Source organism: Trachurus japonicus, chromosome 16 (assembly GCF_045865225.1).
Source record: "Trachurus japonicus isolate A0001 chromosome 16, Traja_1.0".
NCBI classification, from domain to species: domain Eukaryota; kingdom Metazoa; phylum Chordata; class Actinopteri; order Carangiformes; family Carangidae; genus Trachurus; species Trachurus japonicus.
In genome coordinates this window covers 4,000,754-4,023,121 of record NC_140922.1, presented here as the reverse complement: position 1 = coordinate 4,023,121, position 22,368 = coordinate 4,000,754, and the positions used below count along the sequence as shown (strand labels likewise).

Genomic DNA, 22,368 nt, shown 5'->3' with positions numbered 1-22,368 from the left:
CAGCACCGCGACACAAACACACTCAGTAACCCACAATCTCTAGTTTATGACAGTTAAGACTACACAGGTATACACGTAGTGACATCATGTTATATAACGTTATCCATGGATTGATTTTTCACTGGCCTCATTAAAAACAAATGCACATGGCCGAGAGGAGGGTTAGAAAAACAGAAAAAGCGACCAGACTTGCATAGTTCCCCTTTGAAATAAGATTTAAAATTGACCAAAAAGTTGAACTTATTTTAAGCAGTTTGTATTTTAATTTGCCTTTGAAACTCATTTAAATAGTCTCCAGTATGTGCTGCTGTGTAAGAGCTGTTCAGAGGTGAGGAACCGGGTGGAAACCAAACAGGTGATGTCCAAGGCTGAGCTGAAACCGCTGACAGGAAGCAGCCTGAATGCCTTTTGTAAGATGTCAGGAGCTGTCAGCAGAGTGAGAGTCGTGTTATAAAAAGGAAAGAAAAGAAAAAAACACTTGAGATTCAGCGGAAACATGAAAAGAAGAGGAAAGAGGTGAGGAGTAAACAACAGCATGTGTCCTTCAGCCGAGGCAGCAGAGGTAAAGACGGAGGCAGCCGAGGCTCCAGAGGCTCCAGAGGCTCCAGAGGCTCCACAGCCCTCAACACAGCAGCAGCTACAACTGACCAAAGTGACTCAGACCGACTGAAATGAACGAGGCGCGCTGCCTTGCTCAAGGACAGATGAGAGGGATCGAACCTGTTTCTGATCAGCTGCAGCTCAGACAGTCTCCACCATAGGAAGACACATTTTAGATGATCCCTAGAAAACCTCAGAAATACTTTTATTTTGACATCTTTAGATTTACAGAGCAAAAATTCACTATGACTTATAACACTGGCTTTTTGTGTCACAATAAAAGCATTGATTCACATATTTAAATGACAGAGCTGAGCCTGATTTTAAACCAAAGAAAAACCTGTTGAACGTTCCAGTCTTTTCAAGGTTTTTCCAGAATCTTCAAAGAAACTGTTCTCCGACCATCGGCATGAAAAATATTCTGTCTGCTGCACGCTAGGAAACATTTTTGAGATTTTTTGCGTCTCTAAACAGAGACCGTTTCCAGAAACGCCACAGCTCCATGTTCAGTTTGCACAATGTGAACCTGAGTCATAAATAAAGAGCCTTTAAAGTTTCCCCTGGGATTCAAGCCAGTCCACTGTTGTAGCACTGTCACTCCAGTGTGTTGGCAACAGCAGCGTCAGAGAAACAGACAAGGAAGGAATGGAGGTAAAAAATAAAAAAACAGATGGAGGAGGAGGATAAAGAGGAAGAGGAAGAGGAAATTGTGGAGGATGAGGAGGGTCTGTGAGACCGAGGAGGATGGAGATGGGGTGATGGGGGATGGGCGACACAAACGTGAGACAAGGACAGTCTGGTGGAGGAGGGGGAGGCTGGGTCTGTGTGTCTGCAGTGAGCGGGTGAGGAAGACAATGGAGGAATGCAGGAGGAGAAGAGGAAGAGGGGGTGGTGGTGGTGGTGGGAGGGGGCACAGAGAGCTGATGTGGACCGGCCAGCGGACGACCAGATGACAAGACAGATGGAGGGAGAAAGGCCCGGTGTTCACTTAGGAAAATAAAAGAGGGTAAATGAGGGGGAGGGGTGGGGGTTTTACAGCACTGAGGATATTTATCACAGCATCAAGCTGCACTGGTTTACTTTATCATCTCTGGGGCTGTGGAGGTTTCTGCAATGCTCCTTTAAAGCCTCAGTGGTTTTAGACTGAATGGTGCACTGGTAAAAAAAAATACAAGAAATTCAAGTTTTCTGTGTGAGCATCAGAATAGAGGACAGAAAGACTTTTTTTAGTGTTTTATGACATGAAATGTTAGCAGTTAAATTTCTCTGCAGTTCTTATCATCTCCATGGAGCATTTTAGCATCTTTTAGCACATTGTTTTGGTGTCAAATCCACAGGTTTCACCAATGTGCACCACACAGAGCTGTTGGTGCTCTACCTCAGGGCTGGGTTCACTCTTCCCTCCCTGACTGCATTTGTAGCCAGTGTGTGTTTCTGTTTGATTTGACAGCACTGGGATCTGTTCTGTGACAGACAATGCTGCGTGGAGAAAGAAAATGAGTGTGTTCACCCAGGGTCGATGAACACCCGTGTCTGCTGACCTGGGTGGGGATGCTGCCAAAAGCCAGATGTTGGCAGGTGGTAGCCGTGTGTGCAGTGGAAAAGGAGTTTAAGACATTCAGTATATGAGCTTAATGAAGGTTCAAGCATTCCAAAATAGAGAAAATGGAATTCCTACAATTGAGATATTTAACACCTTAACTCGCTCCAAAAATGAAAAATCAAACCTGTTTCAGTCAAACCAATCAGACTAAAGGCTGATGATATTCTAATATTGTCAAATGTGACTTAGATGTTAAGTTGAAACCCACGGAGCCATTAAAGAACCCTGAAGAACCTCCTGACTGCTGGTGGGAGGGGGACTGAATAGAAACCGGAGGAGAGAAGAGAGTGACAGACGGATTGAAGGGCTGGATTGAATATAAAAAAGGGTGGGGGGGTGGGTTCGGTGTTGCTTTGCCAGTGCCGGTGTTTTAGCAGCAATCTCCCTAGCAACAGAGTCGTTGTGGAGCAGCAGCAGCAGCAGCAGCAGCCTGTCCATCCAGCACCGCCGATGCTAATTTGAACCAAAGGACTGAATCTGCAACGCTGCAGGCTGTTTCCACCTCGGCATAGGTGTAGAGGGGGGGGGGACCATGCGAGTCATGGTGGAGGAGATGGTGGATGATGAAGATGATGGTGAGGAGGAGAAGCGGTGGAGTCAGTAGCAGTCGTAACGCTAGCGAGCAGAAGAAAAAAAAAAGGAGGAAAAGGGAAAAGGGTGATGTCATTGGTTCTCTGGATGCAGCTGAAAGTAGGGCAGTCTGAACAGGAGGGGGGGGGGGGGACAGGGGGAGGCGGGGTTGACCTACATACAGCTGTGCGACCTGAGGGGTGTGTGTGTGTGTGTGTGTGTGTGTGTGTGGTGGCACGGCGCAGCATGAAAGAGACAACACCGCCTCATCAAGTGGTCGGCAAAAAGATAAAGTAAGAGGAGGAGGAGGAGGAGGAGGAGGAGGGGAGGGGGGGCAGTTAAGAGGAGTAAAAAGGAGGGCAGGATGAAATGTGTGTGTGGGGGGGGTGAAGGAGAAACTGTTGCAGGAGAGAGGGAAAGAGAAAGTGAAAGAGGGAGAGAGAGAGAGAGAGAGGTCGGCTTCAGAGAGAAAAGCTCAGCATGACACATTCAGAGGAGTGTGTGTGTGTGTGTGTGTGTGTGTGTGTGTGTGTGTGTGTGTGTGTGTGTGTGTGTGTGTGTGTGTGTGTGTGTGTGTGTGTGTGTGTGTGTGTGTGTGTGTGTGTGCACTGCTGACAAGGCTCATGAATACATGAGACTCCCACACTCCCCCATCTGCTGTGGGTAATTGCAGTCGCAGTGTTTCTCTGCCGCAGTCGAGATCAGACCCAACATCCTGGTCAGAGATGGAGAAAAGAGAGAGAGGCTGAGGGAGGGAGGGAGGAGAAGATGGAGGAGAAGATGGAGGAGAAGATGGATGCATGGCTTCACTATCTTTATCATGGCCGATGTGGTTTTTATAATTCAGTGGTCATTAACCCAGTGAATCCCAGTCAGATGAAGCCAGGCTGCTGCTCTGTGGACCTGAGCCTCAGCCTGTTGTGTTGATGAGTCTGACATGTCTACGGTGATGCATTCACTTACTGTTGCATTGATCAGTCATCCAATCAAACTGAACCTTTCATACAGACAGATCTAATTCTCATTCGACAGCGCAAAATGAAGACTGTGTGTAAATCTGACAGTAAAACAACAGATTGAAATTCTGGAAAATACTTGAGGAGAAATCGAAGTGGATGTAAGAGACATTACAGCACAGATAAAATGTGATGGAATGAACGAATCATTGAATTTAATTGGACAAAATGATTCATGATTTAATTGAGTGATTTGTGACCCCTCCCTCTCCTCCCCCCTCCCCCCCTCCCCATTCAAGTGTTGTCTTTTCTGACCTCTGTACAACATTGTCCTTGCCTCACAAAACCATTGTCGTCAATGTTTGGTGAGATTTGTGAACACAACGTGACCTGATTAAGTTTAGGGAAACGGTGTCATTGGGCAATCTGTGTTGCTATGGTTACAATGATAGGACACGATAGAGAAGAACATCGCCAGCATCAGTCGCTTCCGCAAGCATCAAAAAAACAAAGTCAGGAGCAAACAGACATGTACACCACCAACCATGATCCATCCCTGACCCCAAACCAGGTTTGGTTTGGTCATCATTGTAACCCTGACAACGACGGCCCCCTATCCTGAGCAGTAGAAGTAGTTACATGATTAGTAATATTTTGTGCCTATATTATATAGTTAAGCACAAATAAGAAACACCTTTTTTTGAAAGCTCACAAATATCACAAAGATCTGTTGAGACCAAACAACAAATCAGCGTTTTACTGGAAAGTTAAGTGCAGGCAGGTCTGTTTTGTAGCAGGAGGTCTGTAGCCGGTTTCTGCTGCTGGAGTTTGACGGTGGTGGAACACATTTGTGTGTCGTCTGGTCTGTGATTGTCCCGTCACAGTGTTTGTGAAATATAAATGTGGAAGTTTGTATGTGGATCAGAGGCGAGCAGGAAGTAGATCACAGCCTGGTTAACTATAGATACGACGGGGGACTGAGCCACGGAGACGCGGCGGCGCGTTTGATGGCGAAGCGTTCAGAGCTCAGGTTTAGATGGGCAGGGGGCAAGTGACAGGCAGTTCACACACAGGGAGAAACTCTGTCGTCGTCTCACTGCTTCCTCAGAGAAACGCCTCGGCCCTTTGAGGAGGCCAGACCAAGCAGACCAAGCAGAAAGAGGACAACATTCAAAGAGCTGAGTCTAACTCAGTCAGAAGGGAACTCCCCGAGTTTGCCGCCTCCCTGACGAGATGAAAAGACACTGTGTGTGTTTATCCGCGTGGCTTTTTTTAAAGTAGTACACTAAGTTTTCAGGAGGCTGTCCCATTGATCAGATCAGACGGAGACTGACAGCAGCACAGAAACTGAACTAATCTCAGCATCCCATAAACAGAACCTCGTTTCTCCTCCTGAAGATTAAACCTTTTACAGAATGAGAACTTCAACATTTTCCAGTCCAAACCTATTTTAACAACCTTGACAACCATCTCCCAATAAGTGTTGCTCATATATATGAGATATAATGAACTATTTGTATTAATTATATTCAAATAAATGTAGTTTTATAATATTTCTCATAAATATGACTTGATGCATTAACCATAATGGAAAACTGCCTCATAGATTGCATGCAGTGTCCGTAGGATATAGCCTGTATTGACCATATCCACAGCGTCGCCATCTTTCCTCATGTCATCACTCTGCAAGCCGTAAACGTCTGAGTCTGATCAACTGCTTTCCTTTCATCACTTCCCTGTTGATACAGATTTAATGAAGGCATGGGTTGTTAACGTCTGAAGGGACATCGGCCGTATTTCAAAGTAAAGCGACATTTGGGTTAAACTGATTTGAATTAAGTTAGCCAGCATTAGCTGCAACTGCTAACGTTAACGGTAACGGTAACGTTATGTGACGTTGTTTAATCTTCCCACTTTGAGTGACGGCGTAAGCAAAGACGGCGACGCTGTGAATATGGCTAATAGACAAATCAGTGACAATGTATTAGAGGCTTTCAAGGTAGAAGTTCATTAAACAACACGTTAAGACAGGCCATACAAAGACAACAATTCAATATGTTACTATAGCAGACTGATAGTGAACTGTTTTACCTTCTTATGCTAAGCTAGGTTAACTAGCTGATGGCTGCAGAAATGTGAAACTGTTCCTTTAAGGTACTAACGCAATGCCAAGTGGGTTTGATCTTTATATTAACTTTCTCATTAGTATTCTGTCATCTGGTAAAAGCTTCCACTGACACATGGATTCAAATGGAAACACAAAAGCCAACAGGCAGGTTGTCCTCTGTGGCCCCAGACAGATGTTAGATCATCTATACACAACTCTCAGGTGACTGTAGCTGAGGACGGTGACTGCAGCAGACTGACAGGGACAGAGACCACCTGACAGGGACAGAGACACATGACCAGAGTGGAGTCTGTGGTGAAACAGTTACAGCTGGTAGGAAGCAGGTACCTGAACTTGATGCTTGTTACTGTTCCCTGTTTGTTGCATCACAGATTAAATGTTTGTGTGTCTGTTTTATTTTCTGTTTGTCAGTTCACAAACAGAAGACGTAGACCTGTCGTCAAACTAATGCTGCTTTCTTGCTTTTTTTCTCCCCCCTCCTTTTTTCTCCTCTGTCAATCCCTTCTTCCTCGACTCTCTTCAATAATATAATCTTTTTTCCTGAATTTGTCCCTTGTCCTTTTTCTCCTCTCCACTCTCTGTGTTCTCCTCTTGTTCCACCATCTCCCCATTTGTCTTTATCTTCATCTTTTTTACTCCACTAATTCTTTCCTGAAAATGTCATTTTCCCCCCTGTCTTTTTCATTGTTCTTCTTCCTCCTCCTGGATCTTCTTCAAATCCTCCAACTCCCTCCTGCTCTTCCAACCTTTACCCCCTCCTTTACTCTCTTTACCTTCCTCCAATCTTTCCTCATCCTCTCTCCTAAATGCCCAATACTTTCCGTTAACTTCCCCTTTTCACCTCTTATTCTCTTCCTCGGCTCTAAATCCCTTTATCCTTTCATGGGACATTTTCCTCTCTACATCCCTTTCCCTTCTCCTCTCAAAATCTCCCCAAATCCTCTCCTCCTCTTCCTTTATTCTTTCCACTTCTCCAAATCTTTTCTCCCTTCACATTCTCACATCACATGTATTTCTCTCCACCTTTCACTCCTCCCCCCTCTTTCCTCCCCTCCATTCCCTGACGCCCAGCAGTAAGTACCGGCCTTCATCGGAGCAGCACAATGATAATTTCTCGCTGTCCACCATCGCTGAGGGCTCCCACCCAAATGTAAGGAAACTGTGCGACACCCCTCCTAACGTCCCTCATGCCCGTGCATTGGCTTACTATGATAACATTATCTGTCAGGTAACGTGGTTCTCGCCTCTCTCTCTCACCCCTTTTTCTGCATCCCCCCCCTCCTGCCCTTCCCCTCTGCCCGGGCTCCCTGACTCTCCCTCTAATGCATGGGCATGAGTATTCTCCGATACTCCGAGGTGTGAAGCGCTGTAAGGAGGGGGAGGGGGATGGGCGAGGTTGGAGCGCGAGGATGGACAGTGGGAGTTTTCTCTAGTGGCAGGATGGAGGGAACACACACTCACATACTGTAGATACACAGCACTGTTGTTGTAGTTGAACCCTTGTGGGTTTGGTCCGTCTTAACGTTACCGAGGCTCAGGCTCATGTTTTATTTTTACTCACAACAGGCTTCATGAGGGGGTTTTAGCCACTTTAAAGGGAAACTGTATGTTTGACGTCACAGCTAACCTATAGCAACAAGTGAATGTACCTTTTTCTACAGCTTAATACTGAGGCGTGTGAGGTGTCTGTGGTGACACAGAGCACTGTAACTTAAAGGGATATTTCAACATTTTGGCAAATTCACCTATTGCCATAATCCTTATAATCTTAGGAGCAGGTTCATTACCTTTAATTATCAGTGCAAGCTGTTTTTAGATCGGCGGGGCAGAGACGCGAGCTGCTCTGGCACATGGTACGTGTCCCTCATCAAACTAAATACACAATCCAACAACTCCAAAACTCTCTCGTGGACTAGTTGTGACCTGCACATTCGCCACTCAAAATAATAACGTGTAATTATGTAACATTACGACACATGAAGCAAATCTCATGATGTTCCATTATTATTTCATAGCGTGGTGAATGTGCAGGTCACAACTTCTCCACTAGAGTGTTTTGGAGTTGTTGGATTGTCTATTTTGATGAGCTTGATGAGGGAAAGGTGAAAATACCGCACACCGTGCAGAGCTCACGTCTCTGCCCCGCCGATCTAAAAACAGCTTGCACCAACAATTAAAGGTAATGACCCTACTCCTAAAACTGGATGGATTATGGCAATAGGTGAATTTGCCAAAATGTTGAAATATCCCTTTAAGAAAACACCTGCAAAGACACAAACATGCTACAAATTCAGAAAACAATTTCATCAATGTGACGCTGCAAGCACTGCAAAAACTCACAACACAACAGGAGTGTGTCTGGGGACACAAGAAAGTGACGGACCTCTCTGGTGCTTCTTGACTTTAGAAGTTGTGAAGACGGCTACCTCTTAGTGCTGTTTGAGCAGAAGGTCAGCTTTCTTTATTTAAAAAAAAAAAATTAAAACGTCAATACGATTCACATAGCTACTTACTGTTAGTTTAGTCTTAGTCTGTAGCCGGGGCCAGAAACACTTTTGTTATGTTGTGAGTTATTGCATGGCACCAGTGGATTTGTAGCAGTTTGCAGCACTTTGTGAAGTTGATGAAGTTATTTTCTGAATTTCTTTGCAGTGTGTTGAGCTTTCCTTTATATTAACAGGACAGGAAGTAAGAGGATCTGTGTTTCTTGTTGCTGGTCTTACCATGAAGCAGTTCAAGAGATGATCTCAGGTGCTCACAGCTCATCGACATATTGAGCCTGTGAGCAGGTCTAGAAGCAGACACTACTTGTTTCATTGGGTTAGCAGCCAAATGGGCAGAAAACCACTTAAACAACTGGTCAAGAGTCTGGTAATTGATTTTCATACAGTGGAGAAGTGAATGGAAATGAGTGGCTGCCTGGAACAGTTGGAAGAATGTACGAACAAAACCAAAATACAAAGACACAAAAAATGTTTGCACAGGTGAACAAAAAAAGCCGACAATTACACATACAACATAAAATCCTGTACATACACACTTGTATTTAAACATGTGTGGAGTGGGAAATGGGCCCAACGTGAATGAAAGAGTTTTACATGTTACTGAAAAGCTCCACAGGCGATATCTATATAAAACTAATGTTCAAAATGAAAACGTTGATCCACTTCTGACCCCTCATGCTCAGGTACCAGGACCGGCCATGTACCGGTGGGGTGGGGGTTAATGTCTGGTAGAAACAAGTACACCTGGGCAGTGACTGGGCTCCTGCTGCCTGTTACCACAGCAACACAAGGGCTGTCGAGCCTCATAGTTTAATCGTGTTTATTGATTTAGTTTCCTGGTTTATTGCTTATTGATCCCACTATGAAGGTGACAGCACACACAAACACACACACACACAAGAAATGACAAAAAATAAAATGATATCAGGTTGTGTATGGAGCTGCTGTAGAAGCCGTTTTTTTCTTTTTAACCATTTCATGGTGGAGTAATTTGGAGGAACTGAGTCTGGACCTGTTATTTAAAGGGTCTAACGTCGTCACACTAGATGAACTCACCTTATTGCTGACGAAGAGCAGCTGCAGCATAAATCAGTTCAGGATAGGAGCGCTTACACAGCCAGCCACGGGTCAGAGGTTCAATTCACTGTCCTCACAGCACTAGTAGGCTAACCCACCCTGGCTTTAACCTGACCAGTCTAAGAGAGAACTCCCACAGTCCTTTGCTGCAGCCCCCTCCCCACCCTGTCTCTTTCTGACCTGCTCTCTCTCTGATCACCTCTTGCATCGGTATGTCATGGCATGTCTGCTCTGTCTGGTAACACGCACCATCCGGTGGCCGTGTGCACCACTGCAGCTCTGCTTTGCTGTCTGTTTACAAAACCTGTTAACAACATGTTCTTCTTTACCTGTTTATCCTGAAAAATGGTGGGTGGGTGCTGTGGGGGTTGGGAGGGGAGTGGGAGGGGAGTGGGAGGGGCTACCAACCTACAACTGGTCAAAAATGGAGGGGTTTCAGGAGACGATGGACCAGGTAAGCTAACGGTGTGGGGGACCTGCGAGAAACTCGGGGGCTATCAGGATAAACATCTGAGATGCAACACCTTGCCGCTGCCTGCAGGTGGCAGCAGAGAGCCCACAGGTGCCTCACTAACTGAAGCATGGGTAGCTGGTAGCGGCAACGCTGTAGTTGTAGCAGCATGGGTAGTTCTAGTGCTACAACTGAGGTAGAGTTTGTTTGTTTTCATTTTCTATTGCCAATGTCAGTCTCTTTGAGATGTGGTACCACCCTCTAACAACTCCATCAGTAGTTATCTTCTCTTATGAAGCTACAGCAACCACTTGTTTCTCTGTACTTCTAATATTAGGCCTATACCATGCTGTTTTAGATGTGACCTTTTTATAGAAGAAAACTACAACATCATCTACAAACCTAATACCATTTTCACCACCCTGAAAGAACAACAAAAACTATACGTCATCACCTCCTAACAACATCTCTAAAATGTCAACTTCCTAACTCAAAATCACCAACATGTCACGACCTCTGAAATACCCACTCATCCACTGGGTTGAACAGTACTTGTGAAGGTTTGAAACGCTTCGATAAAGCACAGACCTGACCACTGCAGAGCTTCCTGTGTTGTTTAGTAGCTATATCATGTGTGAGAATGCATGGAGCATGACACAGGTTGCCAGTAGATGGCAGTGTGATAGAAATGTACAGGGAAAGGCGGAGAAGAAGAAAACTGCAACCTTGCAAACAAAGATTTCTTCACCAGACTGCATGGTTTCTACAAACAAAAATATCTAAATATAAATAATGAATTTCCATGCCCCCCTTTTTTTTCTTCTTTTTTTTTTTGCAAAAATCCAAATGTACGAGTCATTTGGGATGCTAGCTTCTAATTTACATGCAGTTCTGATATGTGAGTGAGCTGTATCATAATATAACCATTGGGCTAATGTCAGTGGGATCTGTATTAGTTTGTTAAGAAAAGAAGCTTCACCCTGTTACAGTTAGATCATGAGTGGGCTGCATGCTTTTGCCCTTCTATCTGAATCTCCTTTTAGTTGCTTTGCTTCCATGCATGTTGATATTTTAAGCCTAACAGAGCCGAATCTGGACCCCCACTATAATTAGCCTACTTGAAAAAGTTTGGAGTTTCTACAAAAGTAAGTTACAGTAGCATAACTGTCTGTATGGGTGTGTTATATAGCCGCCGGTTATGCACATTCATTTTAAAGGTCCAGATTCAATGAAGTCTTTGAAGGGATTTGGATTTGATAAACAGATTTGACTCTGGATCCAGATTCAGTGAAATTGTATTAAACTCCGACCTGTAAATGAGTTAAGTCTGAAGAAAAGTGTTTGAACGTCGACCGACTCCCTTTACGCGTCGCCTTCCTCTCCATCCATTCAGCCTGGAACAAACAAGACAGAAACGTTTCCAAATAGGCTACTGTTCAACCCAGGTTTGTTTTTTTAACACATTTTCCAACCACACATCCTACAAAACTCATCCAGACACCCCACCATCCCTCAAAACCAAAAACCCATACCAGCTCACCAGCTTTCCCCAAATACACCCAAAATACACAAACTAATAAAGCAAATAACCCCAACACCCCCCCACCCCCACCCACCCCAACCTCCAGACTAACAGCCCAGCATCTGTGAGGCTACGTTCAGGAACCTCAACACAAATATCCAAAGCTGTATTTACTGGTAAAGCAGAGTAACAGGCAGGCAGCCGGCTGGGAATATCAGCTATCGTCTGAAAGGAAGTCTCTATGCCTCTATCTCTTCCTGTCTGCCTCTTCTCTCTTCTCTCTCTCCATTTCTTAATCTCTCTGTATCGTCTCTCACTCATCTTCCCTCCCTCCCTCTCTCTCTCTCTCCACTTCGATCAGTCTCTCCTCATCCTTTCTCTGTCCGTCTCAATCTTGTCTTTCTCTGACGATGCCTTGAGTGCTTTTTTGAGGAGTTATAACCCTTTGCCCCCCATCCCCCTCCCCTCAGAAAACCATGAGCAGATACACCTGGGAGTGTAAGACCAAAGAGGAGTCCGACTGCGAGGTAAGACCAAGAATCCCAAATGTCAGATACAGTAGTCCCGCCCCCCTTCCCACCTCTCTCACCCTCCCAAACGGCTCTCTCATCGTTCCTGTGGCCCTGTCAGTCGACCAAATCCAAGTCTGTGCCCGACCCCCACCCCAAATAAACACAAACAAAAAAATACATCCTAACATCATGATCAGACAGGAAACTGTTATAAAGGACAAACCGACACACATAATGTCACCTGTAACAACTTAAAGACATGGCTGGATTACTGAGCAGGCCGACCAGACAGAGGCCCTGGAGCCCTGTAGGGGTCAGTGGGCCCCCCAGGACTTCACCTACAAACACAGAAAAAAAAAAAACACAAAACAAACTCCAGCAGATGGAGAAAGTGAATGCATCCTTGTAGTCACTGTGCATCTCTTTAACTCCGGGGGTCTGGGCCTTTTACATATCTGTGCCCAGGGCCCTGTTGACTCATAATCCATCCATGCAAAAAAGACACACAAAACAAATGCATCAAAGAATATTTATAGAGTTATTTTATGCCAACTCTTCACCACCACCATCATCATCCTCATTCCTCTGATGTTTACACTCAGTATACAATTAAAACTGATGTCAACCCTTGAAAGAAGTCACATGAAGTAGCATTAAACTGAAGGTTCATTCTCTGTGAAACAAAACAATTTATTATTTTCTGAAAATTTAAAAACCAAGCAACCTGTTCTCTGGTTTTATTAGCTAAAGACTCAGGCTCATAAAAAAAAAAAATACTTAAAGGGCGAGTTGGAGCATAGTAGCTGTAGTGATGAGAACTTCTCTGCATGTAACATGATGTGTTGCAATGAACTTCTCCGGTGGTATCTTTAATATGTGTCTCATTCTGACATTTGAAGCTCTTGGTTAACTCAGTGTTTTCTCCAGCTGCTAATTGTACTGATCTCCAGTCAGATTATTATCTTGTGAAGCAGAGGATATTAAGATTAAGATTATTAAGATATACTTTATTAGTCCTTGACAGGAAACTTGTCTTGGGCACAAGTGCTGACACAGCTGCATCTAAAACCACACATAGCGAGCACATGGTACTCATACATCTGCACATTCACATGTACACATGTACGCACACATCCACACATAGTGTATGCACACATCCATACACACAGAAAACATAATTACACATGGTGTACACATATATGTTCATATGCACACAGAGCATAATACACAGAATATATTACACATGGTGTACACATACAACTATGCAACAACCAGGGAGCCGCAGAAAGTATGGTGCGCGTGGAGCACATAGACGACCACCATTATTTAGATTAAAATAATAAAAAAAGAAAAAGAAAATAAGATAAAAAATAAAAATAAGACTCAAACGTCCGTGACACCTGCTTCTACTCTACTATGGAGGAGGCAGGGCCGGTTTTTTGTTAAGAAGTGCTATGGAGGTGGGAATGAACGAAAATCTAAATCTATTACTTTTGTATTTACTGGCCCTGAAACGTCTTCCCGAAGGAAGGAGTTGATATTCTGACAGGAGGATGTTTGTAGGATCATTAAGGACAAACATCCTTGTCCTATGCTTTTGGCAGCGACAGAGCTGATCCTGGAACTGACAGTATAACAAAACAAAGAAATGTGATTATTACAAATTCTTTCACAAAGTCAAATTACACACACCCACACCTCCCCCCTCCCCCCTGTAGAAGATGTGAAAGAAATCATGAAAATAGTGTGTCATTGCCCTTTAACACCGAGTGAAGCTGCACAGCCTGGAGGTAAAAAGTCAAAAACCCCATCATAAACGGACATGAAAACTGCACTGCAGAAATTTGCTGACCTTGTGGGGACCTTGTCAGACCAGACACACATGCACACACACGCACACACACACGCACACACACACACACACACAAACACACACACACAGGCTTGTAATGGAAGAAGTAAACCCTCCCTTCAGAAAACGATGAATTTACAGTGAAATTTAACCTCTCACACACACAGAAACACATGCACACAAACATTTTACATACCGCCCAACACCCACACACACACACACACACACACACACACACACACCATCCAATCATTTCTGCACAATAACACCAAAATGTTTCCCTGCAGTAATAGAACCTTTGTGTTTCATTCACTGCAGTAGATTGAACCTGTTTGTCCTCAATCTCCGCTCCTCAGTCATTCTGCCGAGTCCGGCCACACGCTCTCTCTCTCTCTCTCTCTGCAGCAAACGGTGAAATTGAATTGAATTGTTTTGTTTCTTGTCAATACTAAATAAATTCAACCCAGAAAATGAATTGGTCAGGCTGAGCTGGCTGTAATTTCTGAGAGGATTTCATTTCCATCGACTGAGTCGCTGGCCTCAGACTGGCCGATCAGAACTGAACACTGCAGCCATCAAGTGCACCTGCAGCTTAGATTAGAAAACAGAACTGTAATTGTCTCTTTAATCATTTCAATACATTGATGTGATCTTTTAGATTATGTGGTGCGACCATCATGGTCATCCTTAAAGGAATAGTTCAACATTTTGGAATATTGGCCCATTGCCATAATCCCTATAGTCATAGCAGTAGGTTTGTTACCTTTAATTGTCGGTGCAAGCTATTTTTAGAACGGCGGAGCAGAGCTGCGAGCTGCTCGGAGCTACACTACGGAACGTTATGAGACAGAGTTGTTTTCGAGGTAAACTGCATTTTTCAGCAAGCAGTATCGCATGAATTTACCTCTGAAACAACTCTGTGTGGTAACGTTGTGTTATTATCTCATAGCGTGGTGAATGTGCAGGTCACAACTTGTCCACCAGAGCGTTTTGGAGTTGTTGGATTGTGTATTTGATGAGTTTGATGAGGGAAACCAAGAAATCCCATTAGCCTCTGTAGCGTAGCTCTGAGCAGCTCGTGGCTCTGCTCCGCCGTTCTAAAAATAGCTTGCACCGACAATTAAAGGTAACGAACCTACTGCTATGACTACGTATAGCGATTATGGCAATGGGCCAGTTTGTCAAAATGTTGAACTACTGTATCCCTTTAAAGCTGGTATCTGAGAAATCTTAATTTTTTAACTTGTAATATTTTTGTCCATATAAATCATTCAAAAATGTAATAATGTAATAATAGGTTTCGATAAACCTCTGACGTCTCTGAACACATTCTTGCATGAAACAATTCAGCATAAACAAAAATTTAATTTGTTCCTTAAAACAAAATGTAGCTTATATTACTCACAAAAATATTTTCCCAGTAAAAGCCCAGTAAAAGCCAAATAAAAGACCAAAGGACAACAGGAAGTGTCCTTGTGCGTCCATCATCATCATCGTCATCATCATCGTCATCATCATCACCAGAACCTTGATTATCTCTGTTCCCACTTCCCCCCAAAACGACACCTGCTCCTCTAAAGTCCTGGTGACTCTGTGCCCCCCCACCCCCCACCCCACCGCTGCCCCCCTCCTCCTCTCCACCAATGCAACAACAGCAATGAAATCCAACAAACAAACAAACCAAAAACACATTTTCCAGTTTCACGCTGACGGGAGGACAGAAGGCCCCTACCCCGTAACCATGGAAGTGACGTATCCACACGTCCTGCCCGAAGTTACTATCTAGGCCAACGGCCGGCGGGTAAATGCTCTCACTGCTCTTCCTTCTCTCAAAGTGCCATTCAATTCAAACACAAACATTCAATTAGGGCGTGTTTGTGAATGGCACAGGCCTCAGGGTCTGGAGTTTGATGTGTGAGTGAGTGAGTGTGTGTGTGTGTGTGTGTGTGTGTGTGTGTGTGTGTGTGTGTGTGTGTGTGTGTGTGTGTGTGTGTGTGTGTGTGTGTGTGGGTGCGTCTCTGTGGACATGGGGGCGCAGACGGATGCCCCAGGATGCCTCGGTGCAGCAGGGTCGATGATGCCATGCAATATTAATGGGGATAAGAGGCTGGAAAACAGAGTGAAAATGGACTCTGCAATCAATGTTTCCCCCTGACCCCCCCCCCCCCCCCCCTAATTAAATTCACATGACTTAAAGTGAAACCTTGAAAACACACTCCACTTTCACACTTTGTTTTTTTTTTTGGACTGTGTGGGTATGTATGAAGGTGGTACCTACAGATAATTGGTCAAGGTGAACTAACCTGTGGCCTGCTTTTATTTTCTTCTCCTTTTTCTTTAAAAAAAAAAATGGTTTTGATTTTGGGACAATGATAAAAGGAGGTGAAGCAGGAGGAGATGTGGCGTTCTGCATGAGCGACTACACGGGGTGCGTTGCATGTGGATGTGCATGTGCTTCCTGGGTCGGCTTGGAGCAGGGAGGGGCGGCGTCGCTCATGCAGTTCACCTCATTGTCTCCTCAACCAAACACAACGTGCCAGCCGAGCATGATGACTATCAAACAGTGGCCACTGAGATGGATGATACTGAACAATGCAACAAGGTTTTGTGGTATTTTGCTGCATTCGGACTCTGAAGGATCAAAGCAGTGTTTGATTTGATCTATTGAACACATTTTAGCCCCTGAACTACAAATCAAATGTATTTTATATCACAAAATTGAATCTGTATCTCTGCTGCTCCAGGTAGGCATTCATTTCTATTCATTCCTGAGTCTTGAAATTCACTTGAGTTACAACTAAGTTTCAAGAGTAATCATTTTAACCGTAAATTACAATAATAAACCTAATCTGGAATAGCAGATATACAAAAAAAACCATAAAAATTGTGAAGCATTATTTGTGGTTGAGGAGCTAAAGGTTGCAGTCACACTGGTGCAGGTCTTTAAAGCATGAAGGTGGAACATGGAGATCTGTTGCACTGCATGAAATTAAAGACAATTCCAAAGCTCTGGGGTTCATCAGAAACATATGAGCTACAGTTCATCTTTGTTTTTTACTTTATTTTTAAAAGCCAGTCACCAGCTGAGCCATTCTGCCCGACACTAGGTTACGTTCAGCGCCAAATGATTTCAGACTTTTCACTCTAGATCAGGCTCATGGCAAATACTGGGTAACACTTTACTTGAAGGTCTGATCATAAGAGTGACATGTCACAGTCATGAACATGTCATAATCATTATGTCAGTGTCATAACACCCAGGTTTGTAGGGTTAGGGTTAACCGAATGACACTTAATAACAACATTATGACATTGACATAATATTTATGACATGTTCATGACTGTGACATGTCACTCTTATGATCAGACCTTCAAGTAAAGTGTTACCAAATAGGGTATTACATTTGTTGAGGGTTAGACAACTAAATATATCAGAGCTGATTGCTAATGATGATTGGTAATGATTTCTTTCAATACTAATTTAATCGGATCCATTTTTACAAATTCCACCCATCCATCCATTGTCCGCCGCATTATCCAGAGTCAGGTCGCGGGGGCAGCAGTCGGAGCAGGGATCCCCAGACTTCCCTCTCCCCGGACACTTCCTCCAGCTCTTCCGGGGGGACCCCAAGGCGTTCCCAGGCCAGCCGAGTGACGTAGTCACTCCAGCGTGTCCTGGGTCTTCCTCGGGGCCTCCTCCCGGTGGGACATGCCCGGAACACCTCACGAGGGAGGCGTCCAGGGGGCATCCTATACAGGTGCCCGAGCCACCTCAGCTGGCTCCTCTCGATGTGGAGGAGCAGCGGCTCTACTCCGAGCTCCTCCCGGGTGACAGAGCTCCTCACCCTCTCTCTAAGGGAGCGCCCCGCCACCCTGGTGACAGAGCTCCTCACCCTCTCTCTAAGGGAGCGCCCCGCCACCCTGCGGAGGAAACTCATTTCGGCCGTTGTATCCGGGATCCCGTTCTTTCGGTCATGACCCAGAGTTCATGACCATAGGTGAGGGTGGGAACGTAGATCGACCGGTAAATCGAGAGCTTTGCCTTTCGGCTCAGCTCCTTCTTCACCACGACGGACCGATACAACGATCGCATTACTGCGGCCGCCGCACCGATCCACCTGTCGATCTCGCGCTCCATTCTCCCCTCACTCATGAACAAAACTCCAAGATACTTAAACTCCTCCACCTGAGGCAGGAACTCTCCCCCGACCTGGAGGGTGCAAACCACCTTTTTCCGGTCGAGAACCATGGCCTCGGACTTAGAGGTGCTGATTCTCATCCCAGCTGCTTCGCACTCGGCTGCAAACCGCCCCAGTGCATGCTGAAGGTCCTGGCTCGAGGAAGCCAACAAGACCACATCATCTGCAAAAAGCAGAGATGAAATCAAGTGGCTCCCGAACCGTACCCCCTCCGGCACTTGGCTGCACCTAGAAATTCTGTCCATAAAAATAATGAACAGAACCGGTGACAAAGGGCAGCCCTGCCGGAGTTCAACATGCACCGGGAACAGGTCTGACTTACTGCCGGCAATGCGAACCAAGCTCCTGCTCCGGTCATACAGGGACCGTACAGCCCTCAGCAGAGGGCCTCCGACCCCATACTCTCGGAGCACCTCCCACAGGATGCCACGTGGGACACGGTCGAAAGCCTTCTCCAAGTCCACAAAACACATGTGGACTGGTTGGGCAAACTCCCATGCGCCCTCGAGCACCCTGCGGAGGGTGTAGAGCTGGTCCAGTGTTCCACGGCCAGGACGAAAACCGCATTGTTCCTCCTGAATCCGAGGTTCGACTATCGGCCGAATTCTCCTCTCCAGCACCCTGGAATAGACTTTCCCCGGGAGGCTGAGGAGTGTGATCCCCCGGTAGTTGGAACACACCCTCCGGTCCCCCTTTTTGAAGAGAGGGACCACCACCCCGGTCTGCCAGTCCAGAGGCACTGTCCCCGACTGCCACGCGATGCTGCAGAGGCGTGTCAGCCACGACAGCCCCGCAACATCCAGAGACTTGAGGTACTCAGGGCGGATCTCATCCACCCCCGGTGCCTTGCCACTGAGGAGCTTCCGGACTACCTCAGTGACTTCAGCTTGGGTGATGAATGAATCAACCTCTGAATCCTCAGCCTCTGCTTCCTCGACGGAAGGCGTGTCAGTGGGATTGAGGAGATCCTCGAAGTATTCCTTCCACCGTCCGACGATATCCCCAGTCGAGGTCAACAGCTCCCCTCCTCCACTGTAAACAGTGTTGGCGGAGCACTGCTTCCCCCTCCTGAGGCGTCGGATGGTTTGCCAGAATTTCCTCGAGGCCGACCGGTAGTCCTCCTCCATGGCCTCCCCGAACTTTTCCCAGACCCGAGTTTTTGCTTCCGTGACCGCCCGGGCTGCCGTCCGCTTGGCCTGCCGGTACCCGTCAGCTGCCTCGGGGGTCCCCCGAGCTAGCCAGGCTCGGTAGGACTCCTTCTTCAGCTTGACGGCATCCCTTACTTCTGGTGTCCACCACCGGGTTCGGGGATTGCCACCGCGACAGGCACCGGAGACCTTACGGCCACAGCTCCGGACGGCCGCGTCAACAATGGAAGTGGAGAACATGGTCCATTCAGACTCAATGTCTCCGGCTTCCCTCGGGATCTGGTCAAAGCTCTCCCGGAGGTGGGAGTTGAAGACCTCCCTGACAGGGGATTCTGCCAGACGTTCCCAGCTGACCCTCACGATACGCTTGGGTCTTCCAGGTCTGACCAGCTTCCTCCCCTGCCAGCGGATCCAACTCACCACCAGGTGGTGATCAGTTGACAGCTCAGCCCCTCTCTTCACCCGAGTGTCCAAGACATACGGCCGGAGATCAGATGACACGACTACAAAGTCGATCACTGACCTCCGTCCTAGGGTGTCCTGGTGCCACGTGCACTGATGGACACCCTTATGCTCGAACATGGTGTTCGTTATGGACAGACTGTGGCTAGCACAGAAGTCCAATAACAAAACACCGCTCGGGTTCAGATCGGGGAGGCCGTTCCTCCCTCTCCAGGTAACACTGTTGCTGCCCACGTGAGCATTGAAGTCCCCCAACAGAACGATGGAGTCCCCAGTTGGGGCACTTTCCAGCACCCCTCCCAGGGCCTCCAGGAAGGCCGGGTACTCTGCACTGCCGTTCGGCCCGTAGGCCGAAACGACAGTGAGAGACCTATCCCCGACCCCAAGGCGCAGGGAAGCGACCCTCTCGTTAAGTGGGGAGAACTCCAACACATGGCGGCTGAGCTGGGGAGCTATGAGCAAGCCCACACCAGCTCGCCGCCTCTCACCATGGGCAACTCCAGAGTGGAAGAGAGTCCAACCTCTCTCAAGGAGTTGGGTTCCAGAGCCCAGGCTGTGCGTGGAGGTGAGCCCGACTATCTCTAGCCGATACCTCTCAGCCTCCCGCACGAGCTCAGGCTCTTTCCCCCCCAGCGAGGTGACATTCCATGTCCCTAAAGCCAGAGTCGTTGTCCGGGGATTGGGTCGCCGGGGCCCCCGCCCGCGGCTGCCACCCAAATCACACGGCACCGGCCCCTTATGAACCCTCCCGCGGGTGGTGGGCCTATGGGAGGGCGGGCCCACGTCGCTCGTTCGGGCTGTGCCCGGCCGGGTCCCGTGGGCCAAGACCCGGCCACCAGACGCTCGCCTGCGAGCCCTGACCCCAGGCCTGGCTCCAGGGTGGGGCCCCGGTAACGCCAGTCCGGGCGACATACACTTCCTCGATGTTTTCTTCTTCATAGGGGCTTGGAACCACTCTTAGTCTGACCCGTCACCTAGGACCTGTTTGCCTTGGGAGACCCTACCAGGGGCATTAAGCATAAACATAGCTTCTAGGATCATTCGGGTGCTCAAACCCCTCCACCACGGTAAGGTGGCGGTTCAAGGAGGGGTATTTTTACAAATTGTTAACAGTTTAAATAGATTACAGTACCTGTACTAAGTCAAGTCTTTAAGCATCTCTTTACACACTCAAACAACACCTGCATTATAAGATCTGAGTCCACAGGTATTGAAATCAAGCCAATCTGGTGAATCTTTTAAAGTATTGATGTTCAATATACTGCCCTATAACAGGTAAACGGTAAACATCAAACTTAAAGCGCAATGTCCATCGATGACCCAAACTCCACATCCTCCATCTGCCACATTACTGTAAAGTCACACTACTTCCAGAATAGGTGCTGATCATTGGCACTGAGCGTAACGTGTCAGGTACAGAATTGTTCCTGAGCTGGTTTTCTTGATTCCAGCAAAGATGGACGCCACCTCTGAGGAAACCCAGGTCTTGTGGTTTGGTCAGATTTTGTAAAATAATCCAAAAGTAAAGTTTTCCACCAGCTGGTTTTATCAAATTGGTGCTGAGCAACAAACAATGACACTTGTGTGTGTGTGGTTCTAACTGTACTTTCTACCCCTACCCCTCCACCTCCGCCCCCCCTCTCTGGGTAGGATGATCCTAATTCCCAGAACAAGCTGGAGGACCCGGTGAAGGCCCCGCCCAAGGAGGACGACTCCCTCAACATCCACAACTCTCTGACCCCCAAACACGAGAACCACAAGGTCCTGGGCGAGGAGAACTCCTCGGAGGTAAACTCACTGCAGAACAACATGATGTGAAAACAAAAAACAACACAACAACAGCCCCAGCAACCCCCGACAACAACACAGTGAAAACAACGACAAGGTGCGCCGGCAACGGGAGCCCCGCCCCCCTGCCCCCCAAAAAACCCCTCCCCGATCTCTGTCCAACCCGCTGTCGGCTGCGCCTATAACCGGTCAACCGACCAACCAACCAACCGACCAACCGGTCAACCAACCAACCAACCGACCAAACAACCAACCAGCCTGTCAACGTACCAGCCAACCAACCCAGTCTGCAACCGTCTCTGCCACGGCAACACTGCCACCGAGCGGCTCGGGCCGCCGCAAAAAAGAAAAAAAAAAAGAAAAAAAAACTGACATCACCACCACCGCCGTCACTGCCCAAGCTGAGAGTAACCCCGCCCCCCTGCCCCCCCTCGCCAGCCTCACCCCCTGCCGCCGCCTTGCAACCCCGACCCCCTCCCCCCTTTACATCCACTCACTCCCCTGTTTCGCAGCCCCGCCCCCTTGTTGCTGTCACTCTACTGCCCCCTATCTTTAACCTACACACACACACACACACACACACACACACACACACATATAGATACATACACATGATGAACATACACACACAGTGAAAAGATGAAAACATAAACACACTTATATGTAGACACACACACACACACACACATTCCCCTGCCTGCATTGGTGTATTTTGTAAAAAGAAAGAAATCATACAGAAGTTTAAAACGTGCGTAAAACGTCATTGTAAAAAAAAAAAAAAAAAACATTAAGATAAAGCTACTGAGAGGTTTTGATGTTTGTCTGACTAATCCAGTGAGTATGTATAAATATTGGGAAAAAATTGCTTGGATTGATTTAAAAAGAAGAAACACAATGTGTCTTGGTTTTCATTGATGTGATTTCTAATCCTTTGATGTACTTGTTTTTTTTTTTGGTTTTGTTTTTTTTTTTTTTTTGTACTTTTTTGGGACTTCG

The 22,368-nt window shown here is 46.6% G+C and overlaps 1 protein-coding gene across 11 annotated transcripts in view; it reads left to right on the top strand.

The window, feature by feature from the left end:
- Positions 1-21,924, top strand: part of cspg5a (chondroitin sulfate proteoglycan 5a) — a 68,674-nt gene extending 46,750 nt beyond the window's left edge. Inside the window, exons 4-6 of one of the 11 annotated variants that reach the window (XM_085803493.1) lie at positions 6,932-7,007; positions 11,882-11,938; positions 21,235-21,500. In XM_085803493.1, coding sequence (XP_085659619.1) covers positions 6,932-7,007; positions 11,882-11,938; positions 21,235-21,402 — 301 coding nt within the window. In that variant the 3' untranslated portion in view covers positions 21,403-21,500. Of the gene's footprint in view, positions 1-6,928; positions 7,086-11,881; positions 11,939-15,474; positions 15,922-21,234 lie in introns of those variants that run through there. The other 10 variants (XM_085803489.1, XM_085803492.1, XM_085803488.1 and 7 more) reach the window with 10 other exon arrangements.
- The last annotated feature ends 444 nt before the right edge of the window (positions 21,925-22,368 follow it).